At 36.9% G+C, this 22034-nt stretch overlaps 1 protein-coding gene across 5 annotated transcripts in view; it reads left to right on the forward strand.

Annotated features, from left to right (window-relative positions):
• Window positions 1–22034, forward strand: part of LRP6 (LDL receptor related protein 6) — a 178399-nt gene that overhangs the window by 109337 nt on the left and 47028 nt on the right. For all 5 annotated transcript variants that reach the window (XR_009543590.1, XR_009543589.1, XR_009543591.1 and 2 more), the window contains 3 exons: window positions 17009–17225; window positions 18318–18607; window positions 19904–20130. Coding sequence is in view for 2 of the 5 variants with exons in the window: in XM_060166871.1 (XP_060022854.1) it covers window positions 17009–17225; window positions 18318–18607; window positions 19904–20130 (734 nt within the window). In the remaining 3 variants the exon portion in view is untranslated. The remainder of the gene's footprint in view (window positions 1–17008; window positions 17226–18317; window positions 18608–19903; window positions 20131–22034) is intronic.

Below are 22034 nucleotides of genomic sequence, written 5' to 3' on the forward strand. Positions count from 1 at the left end.
CATGAGAAATGGGTATTCATGTATCTCTAGTCTTAAAAGCTTATGTGAATGATTTTTCTCATTATGGGTAAAGCCACTGCCTGAATTTCCTAGGGGCAGTTTGCACAAACCAAATATTACATAAGCTTTAGACTGAAAGAGCTGATAGTCGTTGTCAGGAAAACAAAGCCCATACATGCATATATACTTTCTGTTGGTGATGGTGTTGGGGCAGGTGGTGGCATATATTAACTATTAAGATGGTTACATGCAAATGGTTTTTAAATTGATTTATGAGCTGTGTGGGAGAAAAATTAATTAGCCAAAGCTTGGGGGAAATATTTTCCAAATGATAGAACTAAGGGCAATCAGAATAGAATTACGGTGGAAACAACCACCATATGTGAATATGTGACTATTTTATCACATTGTTTTGTGAAGAGCATATATCCTTGATAATTGATTGTGAAGTCTAACTTTACAACTTTGAATTGCTAGAGGTCTTGTGAATCACATACTTAAAGCGGAGTTTTGATCACAATATTTCTTTGGAAAACACATGACTTCTCATATAAGGAATAGCTTTGAATGGCTCTTCAAAGGCACAGCACACATCTCGCAATAGATAGATAATTTGGGCTCTGGAGCAGTTACTTTAGAAAGGTGATTCTTAGGAATGTCAGGGACTCTGAGGGAATAATGAGTTAAAGGGCCTTCCTTTAAGAATGGAATCTTGGAATAGAAAAAAGCCATTAGTATTCCACCAGGCTTAAATACTGAAAACCATCTTCAACTCTTGCAGCTGGTTTCCATTAATAGAAAATTATGCATAGACTTGACTATATAAATTTTCTCCCTGTTGTTAGTGTTTCACTGCCCCCACCCCCTTTAAATCCAAGTTAGGTTTGAATCTAGCAGCTGGAGTGCAGTGCTAATGAGACAAAGGTTACGAGTTCACTTTTCAGACAGGCTATTAGCTTCACTTGGGTAGGCTTGAGTACAAATCTCACAGCATTCCCATCCAGTTCACAAATGTGTATTGTTGATCAGCTGTGGACTATACATGAGTGTATAGGTATACTACTCTTAGAAAAATAGTTTAAGTCCATGTGTCCCAGAGGAATGTCTGCACATAAGGGAAGAGCGCATAATTTACATCACGGAAGAACACGTGATTTATTATTCTATAGGGATTTTAAAAATTCTGTATTTGATCTTTCTTAGCTTACTATGACTGACTGACTAGATTGTAAATAAAACATTTGTTTCTTTCTAGGAATTTTTCAAGTCTTATTTTCCCTACTGCAGATCACTTTTAGCACTTTAGATATAGAAATTCATTCAAAATCACAAATAGTTCAGGAGGGATTCAGGTAAAGAAATGGGAATTTATGGAGGTTCTGAATGACAGTGTTTAAGAACAAAAACGAATACACATTATATAACAATATCTAATATTCATTTTACAGGATTTATTTTCTTAGTTTGCAGGAAGTGCAGTAGGTCTTAAAATTAGTATTAGTTCTGGCCTTTTGAGCTGTGTATGTGTATATAAGTGGTGTCATTTGCTTTCTCACCTCTTATTTCCTTCCTCCTTGACTTGTACCAGCATCCTTATACTTACCTTTCAGATCTGTTTCTCTTCTTCCAGGTTTACTGGAACACAGCTGCTATTTGTTGTTTGTCCCCCTTTTGACAGATTATTTGAGGTTAGTGATATATCTCCTTCCACCAAATTATATACACAATGACCTCCCCTCATTCTTTCCCCAGAGATTCTGATGAAGTTTCCCTAATTGAACATTCAGTGCTTTTGTAATTTTAATTACAATTACAATGTAAAAAAAAAAATTCTTTTTACAGACACATCTGGGAAATAAAGAGAGCAGATATTGTTATCTGTTACCCTCAAATTTACAATGATATGTAAAATTGCTGGTATATGGCAAACTAAGGAAAGAGCACAGCTCTTCATATTGCATAACTGAGGGAGAAAAACTGTTAGTTAGTTTCCCTCTCTGAGACTAGTAGTGATTATAGGAGCAACTGTAACCACCAGCTTTTTCATTTTGCTTTGCTCAGTAGTAGGTCGACTAAAAGTTTTGGGAAGACACAGAATTTTAAAAATGCTTCTTTTTCTAGGATTACTTGCTAGCCTCTTGTTATGTATCAGCTGATCCTAGGTGCTGATCTGACCCTAGTCTAGGTCACATGCTCCTTGCTACTCCCCTTCTCTTAAGAAAGCTTCCCTGCTTTTGTCGTGCCCAAGAATGAAAGGTACTTTTTCCTGGGACTATAAGAAAATATTAAATTATGGTTGTAGTGGCCTTATTCTGTTCTGGAAGACTTAGAGTTTACTTGGGATATATGTTTCCAGTACATTTGGGAAGAAAAGATAGGTCATTTGATAAATTATGTAGCCGTGTAAGGCATAGTAAACTCTTGTGTTTTGAGTGGATCTTATGGGAAGAGCTTAAAATGTTCATTCGCTTATGCTCTCTGCTCCCTCAGTGGAGATTCCTTAGATCAGGTTCTCACTCACTTTTTTGGGTAAGTGGTGATGTAACCAGATGCTGGATATTGGGGAGCTGGGTCTGAGGATTGGGGAAACCAGAGAAAATTAATGGGGAGCTCTGGGTTTCAGACTCGGCTTCTGTTGTACAGAGTTGCAAGAAAGAATAAATAGGTTTACCTGAGGTCTGTAACCAATTCCGCAGAGAGGGATGGTACATAGGGAATTGCTGATGATGTCACATTTTTTAAAAAAAAGACAGTCATTGTATTGGCTGGTGCTTTAATATAAGAATGTGTTTGTGAGGATATGTCTGATTTCCCTGCTTTTCAACTGATAGTGACCACTTAACTGTAGGTGTTATTTAATAGGTACTTCCTGGTACTTGTTTACGTTTCTTCATTGTGCTGAAATCATTTCATCACCTTTTACATACAAGCTTCTAGTTTACTTGTCTGCACTGGGGTCCCCTCTACTCCCCACCCAAGTGGGGCTTCCTGATAATAAATACTAAAGCATTAGCAGAAAGGATCATTTTCTTTTTTCTGGTTGGGGAACATCAAACAAGCCTTTATTTCAACTTTATAAGACCCTGCAGTAGGCAGAAGCACATTGTGTCTTAACACTACTCTCATTTTTCTCGGTCCATTTTAACTGCCAGAAACATTGGTTGTACTGAGGGCCTGCAGTACTGCTTACCAATAGTGAAGACATATCATAGATAATTTATAAGTTTAAAACATTTTCAGTTAATGCGTTTTCAGTCGCTGGTTTTATTGAAAATAATAATATTGTCATAGCTGAAATTTTCTCACAGTTTACTTTCTCATTATATACTTTTTATTCATTTTTTTCCCCTTTTCATTTCTGAGCTTATGCTGACAAATGCAGCAACACCTAGTGGTTGTAGGTGAAGAGAGAGATTTTTCTTGTTTACTTCAAGGACATGTAGAATTATTTCATATCTCTTTTATTGTAAATTTCCCTATTTTAGAGAACAGTGTCCATAGGTAGTTTTGTCCAAATCTAATTATACCTGGCACAATTTTGTTGGGAAACAGAGACAGAGATTATTATGCAGGGCTGTATTTTCCTCTCATGACAACTTACTCTGTTTAATCAGTACTCTTATAAAGAAATTTGTTTCCCAAGTATTCAGATTTTTTTTAAAGTAATTTCTTTGGCGTCTTTAGCCTGTGTATTGTGAAAGTCTGTTAAAACACACAAGGACCCATTTATGATGGTTTTTCTTATTGTTTTTTCTAAGATTAATTCCTCCTTAAGAAATTATAATAATATAATCATCTGTTGTTGAGATAAAGCTCTCCTGAGTGTATGACAAGTACCAACAAGTTCTTTCTTTTGAATCTTTGCCAGTTTATGTGTTTCTTAAAATTGGTTTTACTTTTAGTTTTAGAGAAATGTTCAGGATAACTTGAATACCTGAATCTTTGCCCATTCCTACTACTTTACCACACTATATGTATGTATATATATGAATATATATTTTTCCCCACATCTTCTTGACATATAATAATGGAAGAATGACTTTGATAAATTCCATTGTTAGATTCCTCAGCTCAACAGGAATACCTGGATTTGGAGACTGTATTCACTGAGTTGTAAGCATGGGCTATCATCTTGTTTCTGATTGGGGTGTATCTTATGATTATATCTATCTTTGAACTCATATTTGAAGGTTACCTGTTGATGTACAATTCTAACAACATTGTTTAACTTGTTATCATCTGTAGCAGCCAGAGTAGTATATCGTCCAGTTGTATGCTCTGTCATCTCATTACCTCCTCTACTTTGTCTGGCTCTAAAAAAGTTATTGCACGCATGTGTAGTGAGAAGCTTGCTTGATGATAGGTGTAATCATGTTTTCCTGACTGGCACAACAAACCCTGGAGCCTCACCAAACAAGATGCAGTTGCCTCACGCTGGAGTTACTATAATTTTATCTATGTAAATTAGGATAATCTGTTCATTTGGTACCTAGAAAGCACTTTAGTGACCAAGTTTGAACTTGCACTTGGATTATTTTTTAAATGTTCTGCTATCATACTTTTTCGCCTCATGTTTTAGTATAAAACCATTTAATATGTAGGGAGCTGTTTTTAGTTACAGTCATCATTTTAGAAGTACCTTCTTTATTCCTTTGGTGTTTGTACCCCTGAAGTAAGAGTCCTGATTTCAGTGTCCTACTTTCTTGAGAAGAGAGGTCATCCTCTTTACAGTTTATAACAGTGTGGTTTTTTGGTTGTTGTTGTTTTTGTTTTTGTTCTTTTTTGCGGTACGCGGGCCTCTCACTGTTGTGGCCTCTCCCGTTGCGGAGCACAGGCTCCGGACGCGCAGGCTTAGCGGCCGTGGCTCACGGGCCCAGCCGCTCCGCGGCATGTGGGATCTTCCCGGACCGGGGCACGAACCCGTGTCCCCTGCATCGGCAGGCGGACTGTCAACCACTGCGCCACCAGGGAAGCCCTGATGTTTAGTTTTTATCGAGGTAATCTCTAGATGTTTTGTTGAAACATTTTATAATATTGGACCCTGATCTAGTTCTTGTTTGATTTTGCCATTTAACTTGGTGACTTTAGATAATTCACATAATCTCCGGTCTTTGTATTTTGGCCAATGAGGTCATTTGAACCAGGTGATCTTTAGGTTCTTTCCAGTTATAACATTTTCTGATGTTTTTTATATTAACTGCATGTCATAGGTTAAGAACAAATTAAACACTTTGCTTGGGAGAGTTGCTAAAAGGGAATCTATATTGAAGATGACATGACTGTTTTCTTTTTTTCTTTAAATTTTTCCTTATTTACTGTGCCTTTAATTCCTATCACCTAAAGAAAACTTGCCTGTTGGGGGTTCAGTATCTTATAGTAACTCAGTTTTAGTGACTTCCAGTAAGCTATTCATTTAGATTTTGCGTTGACCTGTATGCAGGCTACTCCATTATTAATATGCATGGTGGGTTTAAATAAATGTTTAAAACTGTTGTTTGAAGCTTGCCAAACATGTAAATGTTAATGGAGTTCATGTAAAACATTATTTTTCAGGAGGTTATTTCCCTGTAGCTGGGAAACTATTATACTTTTAAAGGGGTCATAGAGATTTTATTTTTACTGTTTTTAGAAGGTTTGGAAAGGGTAAAAAGTAATATAATGGCAAGGACCACAGTTTTTGGACTTCTTGGGAGGGAATTTGCAAAACATAGAGCAATGTTAACAATAACAAGTATTTTAACTTCTTGTTTCAACTTAATTTATCACCAGCTATTTAAGGATTCTGTGTAATAGTCATTGCTGAAGTTATCCATAACGAGCAAAGGATTCTCCTTCAATTTTTTTTCCACTTTAAGTGTAGCTTACAATTTTAAAATGTTGAGAATGTTATAATGCAGGCCCTGTAATTTTTTTGTTGAACTCTTAATAGATTTCCTAAACTCTTCATTGTACTATGATTTGTTTTTTTGGTAGATTTGATCTGAAATAATAATCTGAGGGAAGGAGTTAGAATCCCTTTTATAGTGCTGAGATTTTCAAGATTAGTATTTTGTTATTTCATTTATAATTTTGAGCTTCTGAGATCTGCCAGGCTTGTAGAGCTTGTAAGTAGGACTGAAATTAGAGGCTTTATGCTATTAATAAATAGACCCTGTTCCGTTTTTTGTTTTTGTTGTTGATTGATTTTTTTAGTTCCATAAGTTTTAATAAGTGCATAGAGTCATGTAGCCACCACCACAATTAAGATACAGAACATTTCCATCAATCACAAAAACTGCCTTGTGCTGCCCCTTTATTTTCAACTCACCACACCCACTCTCCGGCAACCTCTGCACCTAGATTTGCATAAATGGAATCATACGGTATGTTGCCTTGTAAGTATGGCTGCTTTCACTTAGCTTTAGACATTTAAAACGTTAAATGTTCATTCATTTTTGATTTTAGATTGATTTATGACTTGGTCTTTATGTCTGGTTGAGATTTATAACACTACTGTTGTGTTTTAGTTACAGTGTTATTCTTAAAATATGGGGAAAAAATCCCAAACCCTTCTCTGCCACAATAGATTTCATTCGTCTATAGATAGTAAGCAAACAGAGTTTCATGGGTTTTCAAAGTGTTGTTGTCTTTGGGAAAAAAGCCATGTTCAGACGGTTTAGACATTATCAGATGATTTCTAGATAGTGTCATATACTTACACAAACATTTGTTCTTTCTATCCCAGGTTTCTCTTCCCAGAATTCAGCAGTGTTTGTTGCTTTTTGATTAGTTAGCTTCTTTAATTTGTCAAAGGTCATGGAACTTGCTGTTTATGAAGAAAACAATGGAATTCAAGTTTCCTGATTCCTAATACAGTACTTATTGTGTTGAGTTCTGCTGCCTCTTTTTTAGACTGTTCATTTTGAGATAATTTCAGACTTCAACAAAAAATTTGCAAGAGTAATAAAACTTTCACCCAGGTTCATTTTACGTACTCATAGAATAGTGATCAACACCAGGAAATTAACACTGATACCATTTCCATTATTCCTGTTATATTAATTGGAATTCTCCCATAAGGAAGAGGTGTCCCCTTTCCTATTTATTCAATTATTCATATATATATGTATGCACATATATCTGTGTATATATGAGCCAGTGGATGTTCAGTTTATTCTACAGGGTATATTTCATTATCATCATTATATCGTTGCAAAAATTGTTCCACAATTGGCATTAGGATCACCTTCAAGGTGATTCTGTGTCCTTTTGACATGCCTCCATCTTTTTTTTTTTAATTGTGGTGAAAAACACATAACATAAAACCTACCATCTTAACCATTTTTAAGTGTACAGTGGTGCTAATTATATGCACATTATTCTGCAAGATCTGTAGAACTTTTTCATCTTGCAAAATTGAATCTCCATTCCTTTTGAACAACTGCTTCCCCACCAGCCCCTGGCAACTGCCATTTCACTTTCTGTTTCTAAGAGTTTGATTACTTTAGATACCTCTTATAAGTGGAACCATGCAGTATTATGTTCTTGTGACTGGCTTTATTTCATTTAGCATATGTCCTCAGGGTTCATCCGAGTTGTGGTCTGTGACAGGATTCCCGTCTTTTTTAAGGCTGAATAATATTCCATTGTAGTATATACCGTATTTTCTCTATCGATTCATCTGCTGAGGGACATTTAAGTTGGTTCTGCCTCTTGGCTATTGTGAACACTGCTGCAGTGAACATGAGTGTGCAGATCTCTCTTTGGGATCCTGTTTTCAGTTCTTTTGGGTGTGTACCAGAAGTAGGATTGCTGAATCAAATGGTAATTTAATTTTAATTTTGTAAGGAGCCCCTGTCATTTTTAAAATACTTTTTGGAACAACAGCATATTCCAGCTTTCTCTTATTTCCCATGCCAAGGAGCCATGGTTCTTTTTAATGAAGAATAGTATTTAAAAACCAGTATCTGGGCATAAGGCATGCTCATTGGTACTTGAGTAATTTGTCTTAATACTAAGATGTTAGAGTTGATTTTTTTTTTTTCCTACTAAGACTCCAAATATATGTTAGTTGTGCTTGAAAAGAATGAGAGGAAAGGTAGCATTTTTCCCTTGTTAATATGGTAATGTGTTTCCCTTAGGGTTTATTAAAGGCTCCAGGACAGTGGGGTTCTCACAAGTATCTCATGAAGCATTTGAGTATTGACTAAGGTGGTGTTGGTTTTCATCATAGTGATACCTTCAGCTGAAAATCTGTTCTCAATTTTATAGTTTTGAGTAATTCATGTTTTAGAATGCTTTGGTCACAATAGCAATTCGTAGCTCTATCTGTAAAAGAGCATAGTAACTGCAAATGTTTAATATTCTAAGCACGACTCCTTGAAAAAATATTATGAAACTACCTAGTGCAAGTTTGATACTTTTTCTTTCCATATTAAAAATCACTTGTATTTACTCAGACATAATATGTCTTGAAGTAGGTTAAAGGCTTTAAATGCAGCACTGAATTTGCCGTTACTGCTCTCTTAAACAGGTGCATGGCGTCCCTTTGCTTCCCCTACTGGATGCAAAGCATTTCTCTTTCCTTCTCACCCCAGTGAGATTCTGCATGACTGAAATGTTATTTCCATCGATATAGTTTTCAAAAATGCCATTTCTATGAAATTATACTTTATAGCCTATGAATTATATGAATCAGCCCCCAGCAATACCTATTTGTCTCTCATATATATATATATATATAAAAACTTAATTTACTACTTGTTTTGGATATTGGCTGGAACAGTATAAGAGGAATGGTTCATTTGCATTTCTTTTTTGGAACTTGATAGCATTCCCAGTTCATTTTATGAGGGGTGCCTGGTTGTCCTGTTGTCATCTATTTCTTGAACATGTCCAGTCAAGTGAATTTGCATAGCAGCAACTTTGGTAGTAGACTGGCTGCATTCCAGGATTTCATGGGTAATCCTGTCTTGGCATTTAATGGGCTGATGAAACTACTCAAAAAAACCGGATGTGATGTCTGCAGAAGGTTTGCTATTACCTCCTCTCTGTGAAGATAATGTTCTGGTTAACCCACATCTGTTTCCTGTTGTAGCCCGTATGCTCAGTGTGGTTTGCAATATTTGGAAATGCCTCAGAATGTTAAATCCATACCACAATGTGGTTGAAGCAGCTGAAACCACTGGAGACTCTGGTTCAGATTTGGAGGTAGATTTTAGAAGTGACAGAAGCCTAATTTCAGTTTAATTAAACCACTCTGAGGTAATATGGTGAAACACACCCTCAAGAAGATTTAATTAGTGTTGGCTCAGCTTTTAAAGCATAAGGGTTATCTTCTGGATTGGCCTAAAATGGTGCATTTGTTCTGGGTTCAGAATGTACAAGCAAGCTTTTACCAGGATTTGGTTGGTTATTTTAAACATAAAGGGGCTTAAAACTGTATTTACAAACCTAGTAACCTGTCCAAAACTGTTACTCCTTGGATATGAGAAATGTAACAGTAATTTTCTTTGAGACAAAGCAACATGTTCTTGTTTCTCTATGTTGCTTCTGCCCAGTAGTAGAGAGAGATTGTGTGGCTGATAAAAGAGAAGCACTTAGGGCAGAAGCCAATTTTCTAAGAAGTGTCAACTCTGCAAAAGTAATGGAAGGAAACACATTTCAGAAAGTAATCAGACTCGGTATAAAGGGAAATATGTAGTTCTTTAGAAGTAAAGTCTCACAATCAGATTTTGTTTAAGTTTTTGATCCCTTAATTTCTTCAGAGGATTCTCACAAATTGCCTCCTACATCATGTGAACAACAAAAATGATAACAGTATTTATTACTAACAACTATTACTATTCTTCGGGTGCCCTTGGACTTTTTCCCTTATCTTTCCTCTCTTCATTTTTTTTTTTAATTATGGAAATTTTCAGACATGTAGTAAAGCAGAGTAAAGATACTCAGGAACTACCTGGCTTCAACCATTATCTGTCAATCTAGAATGCTCTTAAGGGGAGAGCCAAGGAGATGGCAGATAGGGATTCTCTTATTAATATAAATGTGATTTTAATACTTTTATTTTGATATAACCTAAAAGAAATGAAAGAATCAGGCCTTTGTCCTTACTCTTGCAAATCTCAGCTAGTACTTTGAAATGTAAACTTACAAATGTGATAAAAGATGAAAAAAGTAGAGTTTTATTCTTTTCATGAGAAATCATTTTTGAAGTAATTTTAACCCATATTAGAATTAAGTATAGCATAGCTGGGGAGGGAGGAAAGACGAAATGGAAGGCGTTTGTTTGTGGCTTTACGGAGCCTGATGAGTCTAGGGCAACCCTGAAGGTGGCAGGTTTGAGGGGGGACAGGGGTCTAATCTAAAACAGGAGTAAATTAATTTTGTTGTGGGCTGTATAGTCACCACCATGAAATTCTAATACTGCGCAGTCCACTAGGGTAGCCAGTAACCACATATGGCTATGGAGCACCTGTAATGTGGCTACTCGGAACTGAGATGCTTGAAGTGTGAAATGCATGCTAAGAAGACCTAGTAAGAAAAAACATAAAATCTCGCTAATAAATTTTTAAAGAGTGGTTACATGTTGAAATAAAATATTTTGGATATATATGAATAGATTAAATATATTATTAAAATTACCTTTACCTGTTTTTTAAAAAGCTTTAAAAAAATCTGGCTCCTAGAAAATTTTAAATTACACACATGACTCACATTTGTAACTTGTATTTCTTTTGGACAGCACTGTTCTAGACCCAACCCTGTTGTAAAAAGCTACTACAACAGTCAAGAATGGGAAGATAGGGAAAGGGAAGCAGTGTGGTTACAAACTTACATTTAAAGTATCTTAGCATATCTTAATTACATTGTTTAATTTGAAATAGATGTGATATATCTAGCTTTAGTGTGCACTTTATTTACTACCCCCCCCCAAAAAAAAAAACACTTAGTTTTTGCCTTTAAAGTGAGAGAACAAGGAATAGCTAGCTGGAAGGGACTAATACTCTAGTGTGCAAAGCTACAAAATCCTTAGCTGTGGCTTTTAGGGAACTATATTTGAGTTCTTGGACTCTGTGCTATTCTAAAGATCTTCTTAAGACCTTCATTATCATTTGTTGTTGATTTGCCAGATGTTGCTAAAAATTACCTTATCTTTTTAACATGTCCTTTGCTTGTTTTTCTTCTTCCTGAGACCCTTGCTTGCACTCAGAGCAGCATTAACACTGATCCAAGCCCCAGTTTTGTCAGGGGACCACAGTGAAGATCACCAAAGCATTCCTAACCTACAGTCCTTTATGTGCAATTCTGAAATCCAAAAAGCTCTTGAAACCAAAAGTTATTTTTATTAATTCAGTTGGTAGAGAGTCTGGCTTGAGGGACTTCCCTGGCAATGCAGGCAGTGGGTGCGGGTTCCATCCCTGGTGGGGGAGCCCAAGAAAACCAAAACACAAAATGGAAGCAGTATTGTAACAAATTCAATAAAGACTTTAGAAATGGTCCACATCAAAAACACTTAAAGAAAAAAAAAGGAGTCTGACTTGAAGCAGTGTAAGACTAATTGTAGTCCCTATTTATCCCCCTTTGTGGGACTATGTATATGTCTTGCTGGAAAAATATTATCATGCTTGGCAATGAAGTGCTGCCCTGGACCCAGGTAGAGGTGATACGCCATGTGCATTGTGTTAGCCTTTCGGTATTTCAGAGAAGTCCAAATTCTAAAATAGAGCTAGCCCCAAAGACTTTCAGAAAGGGGATTTTTGGATCTCTATTATCATCCCATAGAAATTGAAAATATTTTATTAACCGTAATTCTATATTTAAGATATTTATCTTAAGCACAATCTGGATGCAGTAATAGAGGTAAATGAGGTCTTCCTGAAATACAGCTTTGTTATGTCACTCTCCTTAAAGTGCTTTCAGAAGTTTCTTGTTTTCTATAGTTTTTCTTACCTGGAATTTCATACCTCCTATAGGGTGCTGTCTCTCTGAGTCCCTTTTGTATTCTTTCTACCTCAAAGCGTCTCTTTCAAAGTCAGTCAAGCAAGACATCCATGACTGTGTCTTAACGTGTGTTACTTCTTTTATTTTGAAAAATCATTTTCTCTTTTTCTTTGTCCTAATTCTTGAAGGTGGATTTGAACTCCTGCTCCTTCCTAAAGTTTTTCCTGATTAGCTGTACGCCAGAGAAGGGTGTATGTTTATGGTTTTAATGTAAATATAGTTTACTTCCTCAAGCAGATTGTAATCCCTTAGCTAGAAGAGGCCCTGTTGTAAACTTCTATTAGCATTCATCATGCTTTTCATGTGATTTGCATTTAGTAGATATGTTTATTAATGTTGTTTGATTTGGGGTGGGGAGTGGAGTTGAGGATCTGGTAGAGCAGCAGAAAGTATATTCCAATCAGATTGTCAAACTGCTCCATTTTGTTTACTGTTTTAGTTACTGTGCATCTAAGTAGCATAAGCAAACAATAAAAATGGGGGTTGGAAATGGGAATAAGGCTGCAGCCCTGCAGTTTTCCACTAGTTGCCAGGATACAGAAAAGTCTGTGCTGTTTTTATTCAGCTTAAAACTGTGTGGTTGTTTGGTCTTTTACTTCCACATATCCTTTTATATTTATGTATTAATTTTTATTTTGAAGCACTATATTTTACTAAATTAATTAAATATAGCCATTTAAGTATAGCTGTTTACTTTTAGGGACTAAAGCATTTTACTAAAACAATAAAGGGCAAGAACCAGCATTTACTGAGCATCTATTAATCTGGTACTGTGCTATATAAGTAAACATTCTTTTCTTTCTTAAATAATTCAGTAATGTAAGTGCTCTCTCCCTATTTTACATGTGAGAAATTTCCTTAAGTGTATCTAGTGAGTGATAGATCTTATATTTAAAATCCAAATCTGTCTGATTCTGCCAGAGTATTGTTTGCTAATCATAAGAGATTTTTAGAGAGCAGAAGAATGAAGGATAAATGCTAAATAAGAAAATGCTGAGTTGTGTAAACCAGAAGACTCTTTTGGAATTATCTTTTTGTTATTTTTCTCACTGTGGTTTTCAGTTTCATTCTTTGCCCTTATCTAAATTCATAGCTAATCAGCTGTCTTCGTTTAAGTTGTTAATTTCTCAAAATGAACAAACAAGAATGTTGCAGGACACAACTGAAAGAGGAGAGTTGGTTGATCCTGTAATATTTTTGAAGTAGAAATTTAGATTTTATTTTTAAAAAGTTCAGTATTAGGTAACTAGTGTATGCTTTTAGATCAGCAAATAAATTTTAATAGGAAGGCCAATATTGGAGCATAGTAATCAGCAAAATTAGTATTTATTAAACGTAAGATAATAATTGATTTAAGATAATACTGAAACAAGGAATAAGGTAAAAGCAGACACGTTTTACTATACCATACACTTGTAAGAAAGTATTATTTTAGAGGTCTGTAATACAGAATGTTTAGCACTCTGTGTTAGATGCTCTCTGATAGGATGATGAACTCCTCCCCCTAATGGAGAAGATAGGTTTCCCGTTAAGTATATGACATTTTAGATGAGGTAGCAGTACATTTACTGGTAGATGCAGTGGGAAATATTGCAGTAGAAACTGATGAGGCTTTAGACTAGAACTTTACATATTTGTAATTTTTCTGCATAAGGTCATATTAAAGCCTTAAGACTTGATGGGCCTGTTGAAAGGTGTTTTATAGACAGAACAACTCAGGAAATCTTGGAACATATCCAGCCAGGTTTGAAAAAGGAAAGAGGAACCAGGGAGATGAAGAGATAGAAAGCAGATTGTGCAGAAGAGCAGAGAAGAATAGAAAAGTAGTCACTGATCGTTTTCAGTAGTCATTTGAGCCGAGTCTCGGATTGTCAGCCAGTTGTAGGGAGGTGAGGGAATGAATGGTAAGAGGTGGAGGCAGCAGCTACAGATCATTCAGAGAACATGGCAGCAAAAACAGAATCATTCAGCTTTTAAACAGTGTCTCTCTAAAATGGTGGAGACTGTGTTAAAGGCAGAAAAGAAGGACCTTATGGAGAGGCAGAAATTGGAGATCCTGGGAAGGAAGGACATAGTATTGGGAGGAAATTCTTGCAGGGAGGGTAGAGGAAGATACCAGAGTCAAGAGAGAATCTCCATATTAGGGTGGAGGCAAAAGGACAGAGTTTTAAAATAAGCTTCTCCCACCTAAAAATAATGACTATTCTAAATTATGTCTAATAAAGGAAAAATTTTCACCCTGATCAGATTTTCCAGGCAGTAATAAAATGGGGCCAGAAATTCTTTCTTGGAGCTCTGCTTTTAGGAGGGATCAGGAAAGTATCCATTCTCTAAAAGTAGGCAGTAGTATGCATTTTCACATGGATTTAAAATTTGGGCAAGAATACCTTTCATTCATTCACATGGCTAAGCTAGGATCTGAGGATAAGAACTGTTATATAAATTTTAATTTCCATTTTTACTAAGGTTTCTTGACTGTCGTAGGTCTTAGGAAACCTGTCTCCTTTTAAAGTTTTTTTTTTTTTAAATAAATTTATTTATTTATTTATTTTTGGCTGCATTGGGTCTTCGTTGCTGCGCGCGGGCTTTCTCTAGTTGTGGCGAGCGGGGGCTACGCTGCGTTGCGGTGCATGAGCTTCTCATTGCGGTGGCTTCTCTTCTTGCAGAGCACGGGCTCTAGGCACACGGGCTCAGTAGTTGTGGCTTGCGGTCTCTAGAGCGCAGGTTCAGTAGTTGTGGCGCACAGGCTTAGTTGCTCCGCGGCATGTGGGATCTTCCCGGACCGGGGCTCGAACCCATGTCCCCTGCATTGGCAGGCGGATTCTTAGCCACTGCGCCACCAGGGAAGTCCCTCCTTTTAAGAATTATTTAACAAATATTTATTGAGTTCTCTGCCAGGCTCTTTAATAGTAGCTGTGAAAGACATAAATAGATGAATTAGGTTCCTCCTATTCTAGAGATTATATTCTAGTTATATATGAAAACAGATTATCAACTCTTTTTCTCTGCTTAGTCATTTTACTGTTAAACACCAAAGTAATTTTAAGATCAACCGTAGACATCATAAAATATATCCAGGAATGGTCTGTTGCAAGAAAATGTGAATGTAAAAAATCTAAACTCATGTCTCAAGCAGAAATTATTAACTTTAAAAAGTGTGTAATGTTAGGAGTTGGAGTAGTATTTAATTCTTTTTAACTATGTTTTTGACTTTTAAAAAACATTATATTTAAATATAGATTTATTCAGTTGGCTTAATAGAAGTCCTCTTGTATCTAATATGAACAGATAAACATCCAACTAATATAATCTCTCTTCCATCAGATATAAATCAAATATTTATTGATATTTGCAAGTGAAGATACAAGAATATGGCACAATTTTGCTCAATTTTTAAGTATTTTGTTTCCAAGGTTTGGATGTTTGGGGAAGGTCAGCAAGTGTTTTAAAATTTTTAGAGAGGAGAGATAAAGATATTTGCTTGTCATTCCATCTAGGCATCACAGTATTGACTTACATGGAATATAATTTATGAATAAAAAATTAATACTTGTATAAGATTATGCCTGATACTTCTTTTTAGGTGGGTGTTTGCATGTACATGTTATTAGTAACAATAACATTTCTGAAGGCTGATTTGCCTGGTACACAGGCCACTTTAAATGATAGAAATGTTCTCAGATGAGGACTTGGAAGTTGATGCTTTAGAATACTTCCTCTGTCTTTTAGAACAGAAGATTAGTACATGTTTCTGCAACGTCAGAGACAGATAAGACGCCTAGGGAAATTGCTGATGTTTACAATGAAAATGTCAGAATGAATTTAATAATGTTGCTATAGCAGGGGTCCCCAACCCCGGGCCACGGACCAAGAGTGGTCCGTGGTCTGTTAGGAACCGGGTTGCACAGTAGGAGGTGAGCCGAGCGAAGCTCCATCTGTATTTACAGCTGCTCCCCATTGGTCGCATTACTGCCTGAGCTCCGCCTCCTGTCAGATCAGCGGCGGCATTAGATTCTCATAGGAGCGCGAACCCTACTGTGAACTGCACATGTGAGGGCTCTAGGTCGCAAATACAGATTATCATTAGCAGGGAGGTTTGACTGCACAGAGGCCATAATAAATCAGTTGCTTGCAGACTCATATCAAAACCCTGTCAGTGAGTGGCAAGTGAAAACAAGCTCAGGGCTCCCACTGATTCTGCATTATGGTGAGCTGTATAATTATTTCATTATATATTTCATATTATATTACAATATAATAGTAATAGAAATAAAGAGCACAATAAATGTACTGTGCTTGAATCATGCTGAAACCATCCTCCTCCACCCAGTCCGTGGAAAAATTGTCTTCCACGAAACTGGTCCCTGGTGCCAGAAAGGTTGGGGACCGCTGTGCTGTAGGGTAGTTGGAAAGAGCTGATACGTCCTAGCTACTTGAAACTTAGTTGCAGAGAGAGTATCTAGAGTGTTTTTTTTTTTTAAAACAAAAACAATGAAATAAAAAATACACTAAATAGAAGGAGTTCTAAAAAAGACATCAACTCTGTATACAAGCTGTGCAACCTTATTTGAATCTTAGTTTCCTTAGATGTCAAACAGGCAAAACGCTCATGATAAAATAAAATATGTTATAAAACACAATACGTAATAAAATAATATGTGCAAAGGTACACTATAATTTGAAAACAGATGTACAAGCAAACTTAAGGCGATAATATTGTACTTTTAATTTTTACACAGTCATTTAGTAGAGGAGGTGCCTACTAAATCTAATGTTGCCGGGATTTTTAGAAGGAAGGGTAATAAAAGACTGGGGAAATAGAGGTAAAATACGAGCCCACATTGAGTCTTCGAAATCCTTCTCATTAAACCAACATGTTGTCACTTTGTGAAAGCATTGTAACAGGAGTAACTAAGATGACGCTTGGATTTTGATGTAGGCATAGTTGGTTTTGTCATTTTTACATACGTTTGAAGAATAAGTACACATCTTTTCCTCTTCCTTCTCTTTAAACTTAAACTTGAAGGTTATGAATACCGATGGGACTGGGAGACGAGTGCTGGTGGAAGACAAAATTCCCCACATATTTGGGTTTACTTTGTTGGGTGACTATGTTTACTGGACCGACTGGCAGAGGCGTAGCATCGAAAGAGTACACAAACGAAGTGCAGAGCGGGAAATCATCATAGACCAGCTCCCTGACCTCATGGGCCTGAAGGCCACAAATGTTCATCGAATCGTTGGTAAGTAATTCCACAGTTCTCTTAGAGATTGAACGAGGAATGAGAAAAGATAGAGACAGTCAGCAGCTTGTAAAGTCAGCAGTGTAAATTGTTGATGTTTTGAGGGGATATACATAAATTCTTTGTGGTACAAGTACGTTTTTCTCAAAGTCTGATACCTTTTACATCATATCCCATGGTGTCTAGTGGCTAAGGAAGACAGTGAACAGCTTGTAGACAATTACCTTCTTTCTCAGGGACTATCATTCCATTTCCTTCCACCTCCCTACTGTCAAACCCTAAATGTAAGAACCAGAGAAATTAAATAAATGTCCCAGGGAAAATACTCCAAATCACTTTCTTCTTTTGGTTCCTGAAACCTCCAAACATATTTTCATCATATCACCAAGTTCAGTGATATTTGGGGATGAATAATGCTGGGCACCGTGTAGATGGTCCATGAATAATTTTGGAATCAAGAACTTTCTTTAAAGTTGTTTATCCGGAAACAAATGAGAACTTTAAGTTATCAGATTGATTGGCAGGAATAACCTTTTAAATGTTGGCTTAGTACTCTGCCTACATAGTTTGAATCGAAGGGCTAAACTTAACACACACACCCCTTCATGAAAAGAATTTCTACTGTATGAATAATGCAGTTTAGTTAAAGTTTACTGTGGGTACAAAGGAAAGTATTTTTGTCATACCTCTATTCCCAGTTGATCAGCACAAGAGTTTTGACCTGCTCCGTTTTCAACCTGGGCCAGTTCAGCACTCCTTAGGCAACCTGGTAGTCCCCACTCCTGGGAGGTCACCATACTGATGCCAACTTAATCGGATACCCAATCAGCATAGAGCATTACCGATCAAAACTCCTGGGCTCAAGCCATCCTGCTTCCGAGTAGCTGGGACTATGGGCCTGCACAACTGTGCCTGGCCTTTTATTCCCTATTAACCCTCACAGTGCATGTCTATGAGATTACAACTGAAACTCTAGATTTGGGAGCAAATATCATCCTTGGTCTTTGTGAAACAAATGCTTAGTCATTTTAAATTGAAAATGTGTTGATTGTGTCAATGCGTGTGTCCTTCTGTGCCCTTTTATAATTTTAGGTTCCAACCCCTGCGCTGAGGAGAATGGGGGATGTAGCCATCTCTGCCTCTATAGACCTCAGGGCCTTCGCTGTGCCTGCCCCATTGGCTTTGAACTCATCAGTGACATGAAGACCTGCATTGTCCCAGAGGCTTTCCTTTTGTTTTCACGGAGAGCAGATATCAGGAGAATTTCTTTGGAAACTAACAATAATAACGTGGCCATCCCGCTCACTGGTGTCAAAGAAGCTTCTGCTTTGGATTTTGATGTGACAGACAACCGAATTTACTGGACTGACATATCACTCAAGGTTAGCAAAAGAACTGGAATATTAAAACTGGGGGCTAAAAGGGAGAGCGTCTAGGATTTCTGACTCTTCGTGCTATTATCAACTTTCCTCATTACTTAATAGGCAGAGTTCTACAAAAACACTTAACTTTCTAAAGGAAGTCGAGGGAAAGGCCCATTCAGTATTTTTTATGAAGTATGTTTTAGTGCAAGATACTCTGCTTGAGTGTTCTAAATCTGCAAGACGTAATCTTCCTCTGCTTTGTTCTGTTTGAATTTAATGAGTGACGTTTTCTTCAGTTAGAGAGTAAGCAATTGTATGCTTCATATAAATGGCTTATAGAGACTTGACTCTAAATGTATTAAAAAAAATTTGGGGGCACCTGACTGAGGTAGAAAATGGCAATTATGAGTTATAGCATACCTTTTTCTTCCCCCCTAGAATAAATATTGAAAAGCACATTGAGTCCATAAGGAGGAGCTCTTAACCGGAAAATCTGGAGAATAAGCTTTCCTTCTTCCAGATTGTTTTGGACTTGTTTTAGATAACTTGTGTAAAATTTTGTCTCATGTGCAAAAATCATGGAATGTTAGAGCCAGAGTTGGATTCTAATGGTGTTCAGTAAAATCTGTTAAATGAGTGAATAAATGCTTTATCTTGGCTTTTATTGTGTGGACTTGTAAGTTTCCTCATCTTGAAAATAGCGATAATGTCTATCTTGCAGGGCTGTTGTAAGGATTACTTCAGAAAATATATGTACACAAAGTACTTAGGATAGTACTTGCCATGAAGTAGCAGCTATTATTAATAGCTTGAATTATGACGGTTTTAATTTTTAGGGGATTCAAAGCTACAGTGGTAATGGTATGATAATAGTCACATGCACTTCTATATGGTATCAATATAAGGTTGTTGAGATCTTCGGTTGACACGGTGACATGGCCTACTCTCAAATACCCTCAGGAAACTGACTACCAGTTAAAAGTCTACAACATTCTGGTCACGTCTCTTTCACTTGATTACTAATAAATTTTACAAGAATAGTCATTCCACTGTTCTACTAGAATAAATTTCTGGTCCTTAAAAATTTCAAAACTTTCTCCCTGAATTGGCAATAAAACTTGAGGTCACAGTTGCATTTATTAGAGGTTGACATCATTTTTTTTCTTTGCTCATAAAATATGTGAATTGTATTGAGAAACTATGCCTCTGGCTCTTCTGGATCCTCCCACCCATCGAAAAACAAACCATACATTCCTTCTGGATGGTGTTTTGTACTTAAGCCCTGTGACTTTTTTGTTAATCTTATTTTTGCAGACCATCAGCAGAGCCTTTATGAATGGCAGTGCACTGGAACATGTGGTAGAATTTGGCTTAGATTATCCAGAAGGCATGGCAGTAGACTGGCTTGGGAAGAACTTGTACTGGGCAGACACAGGAACAAATCGAATTGAGGTATCAAAGTTGGACGGGCAGCACCGACAAGTTTTGGTGTGGAAAGACCTAGATAGTCCCAGAGCTCTTGCACTGGACCCCGCTGAAGGGTAAACAGCTTTTTGTATGCATTCTTTGCAACTGCATTGTTCATGGCCAAGTTATGGATTATATTCTTGATGTCTTAAATAATGCTTATTAGGAACTTGACAAGTCAACCATAGACAGGCTTTATCTTAAAACCATTAGTTGAGATTTCACTGATTTAGAATTAATAATTATTAGCTAAATTTGACTTTTGTCATCATTAACATTGGGTGAAAAAGATTAGTGAGAGCTTCCCTGGTGGCACAGTGGTTGGGAGTCCGCCTGCCGATGCAGGGGGCGCGGGTTCGTGCCCCGGTCCGGGAAGATCCCACATGCCGTGGAGCGGCTGGGCCTGTGAGCCATGGCTGCTGAGGCTGTGCGTCTGGAGCCTGTGCTCCGCAACGGGAGAGGCCACAACAGTGAGAGGCCCGCGTACCACAAAAAAAAAAAAAAAAAAAAAAAGTGAAATGGATTAATAATTAAATATTAATGATCATACTTATATACTAAGTAGACAGCCTTTTTAAAGGTGTCATCAAGTCTGTATTTGCTTGCACTCTCTCCCAAGTTACACCAGATTCCAAACCTATGAAAGTAAACCCACTGAAATAATGTGTGCTAGGAAATAACTGCATTTTACAAGCTCCATTCTAGAATGTTTGTTAATTCAAAAATGGACAATTAGTTTGATTATTATTATAAACTTGGGGAAACTTTGATATTAAACAGTGAACTTTCTGATAAACTATTTTTTTTACAACGTGACATGTTTTTCAACGGTAGATGATCCTTCTTACATGATTTAGCAAATTTTAAAAAGCCAGCATCTAAGAAATCTGAAATGTGAAGAATAACTCCATTTTAAAAAGCAGAAGTTAACAGTGTGAACATACAAACATATTTACTATAGCCGTAATGAAAAATAGTTTCCCTGAATCAGTCAGTTCCATGGTTAGCTTGTTAGCCATGTAGTTAAGAAGGTCATACTGAAAGCACCCCCTCTGTGCTGACATGTTGTGATTGGGTTATGGTGATTTTTATTCTAAACATTAGTTACCAGACAGATATTTAGTAGTTGGGACGAAGTACTCTAGTTTATGTGGCTGCTGGCAACTGTGAAATTTCTCCCACAGTTGTTTTCTCTTGGGCTCTTGGGGTGTGCACGTACCTGTCAGCTGACAAGTACAAATGCAAACAAAGACCGAGACAACTTCAGTTTTCAGAAAACCATGTTCATACATTGCTACCAAATCAACCATCAGCTAACAGACTGATGAGTGAATGTCTGCCATGGGTATTTGATGAGACCTGGCACGTGGAGAACATTCCTACTCCCAGTATTCAGAGTGTCTTGAAACTAGCACTACTAGTTCAGCTGAAAGGGCATTTGGCTAAGGATTAGCTTCTAGTTCCAGCGCTGCCATATGACTGGCTTGAAGACATCAGACAAATCAGTCACACTTTTAGTGCCTTGGCCTCCTCATGTGTAAAAAACCTATACTGTTGAGCTGCTCTAAGGTTAAGGTGAAGAACTCAAAAGAGTACAACAAAAGCAAAAGAGTGTTCTAAAATTTCACAGGGGTTGTAGTAATAGTGTTCACTGACCAGCTGACACATTAAGGGGTGGTTCGTTGCTCTTACACGTCGCAGTATGTTACCTTGGACCATGTGACCAAATACGTTTTCAAACTTTGCTTTTAAATTTCAGTTAAAGGCTATTAATTTTTACCCTTGATGTACTGCTGCAACTTAGTTTGGGGGAGAGTTGATGACACAAATTGAAAAGAAGTTTAAAAATTCGAATTACTTGTATTCAGAAATACATATATTTTGTTCTGAAGTGAATCAGGTTCTGAGACCAGAGCTTTAATTCTTTGCTAACTTCTTGAATATTAGTTTTATAAATGCAGTGCTGCAATAAGGAAAT

The sequence above is a fragment of the Lagenorhynchus albirostris genome, chromosome 11 (genome assembly GCF_949774975.1).
Source record: "Lagenorhynchus albirostris chromosome 11, mLagAlb1.1, whole genome shotgun sequence".
Classification (NCBI taxonomy): domain Eukaryota; kingdom Metazoa; phylum Chordata; class Mammalia; order Artiodactyla; family Delphinidae; genus Lagenorhynchus; species Lagenorhynchus albirostris.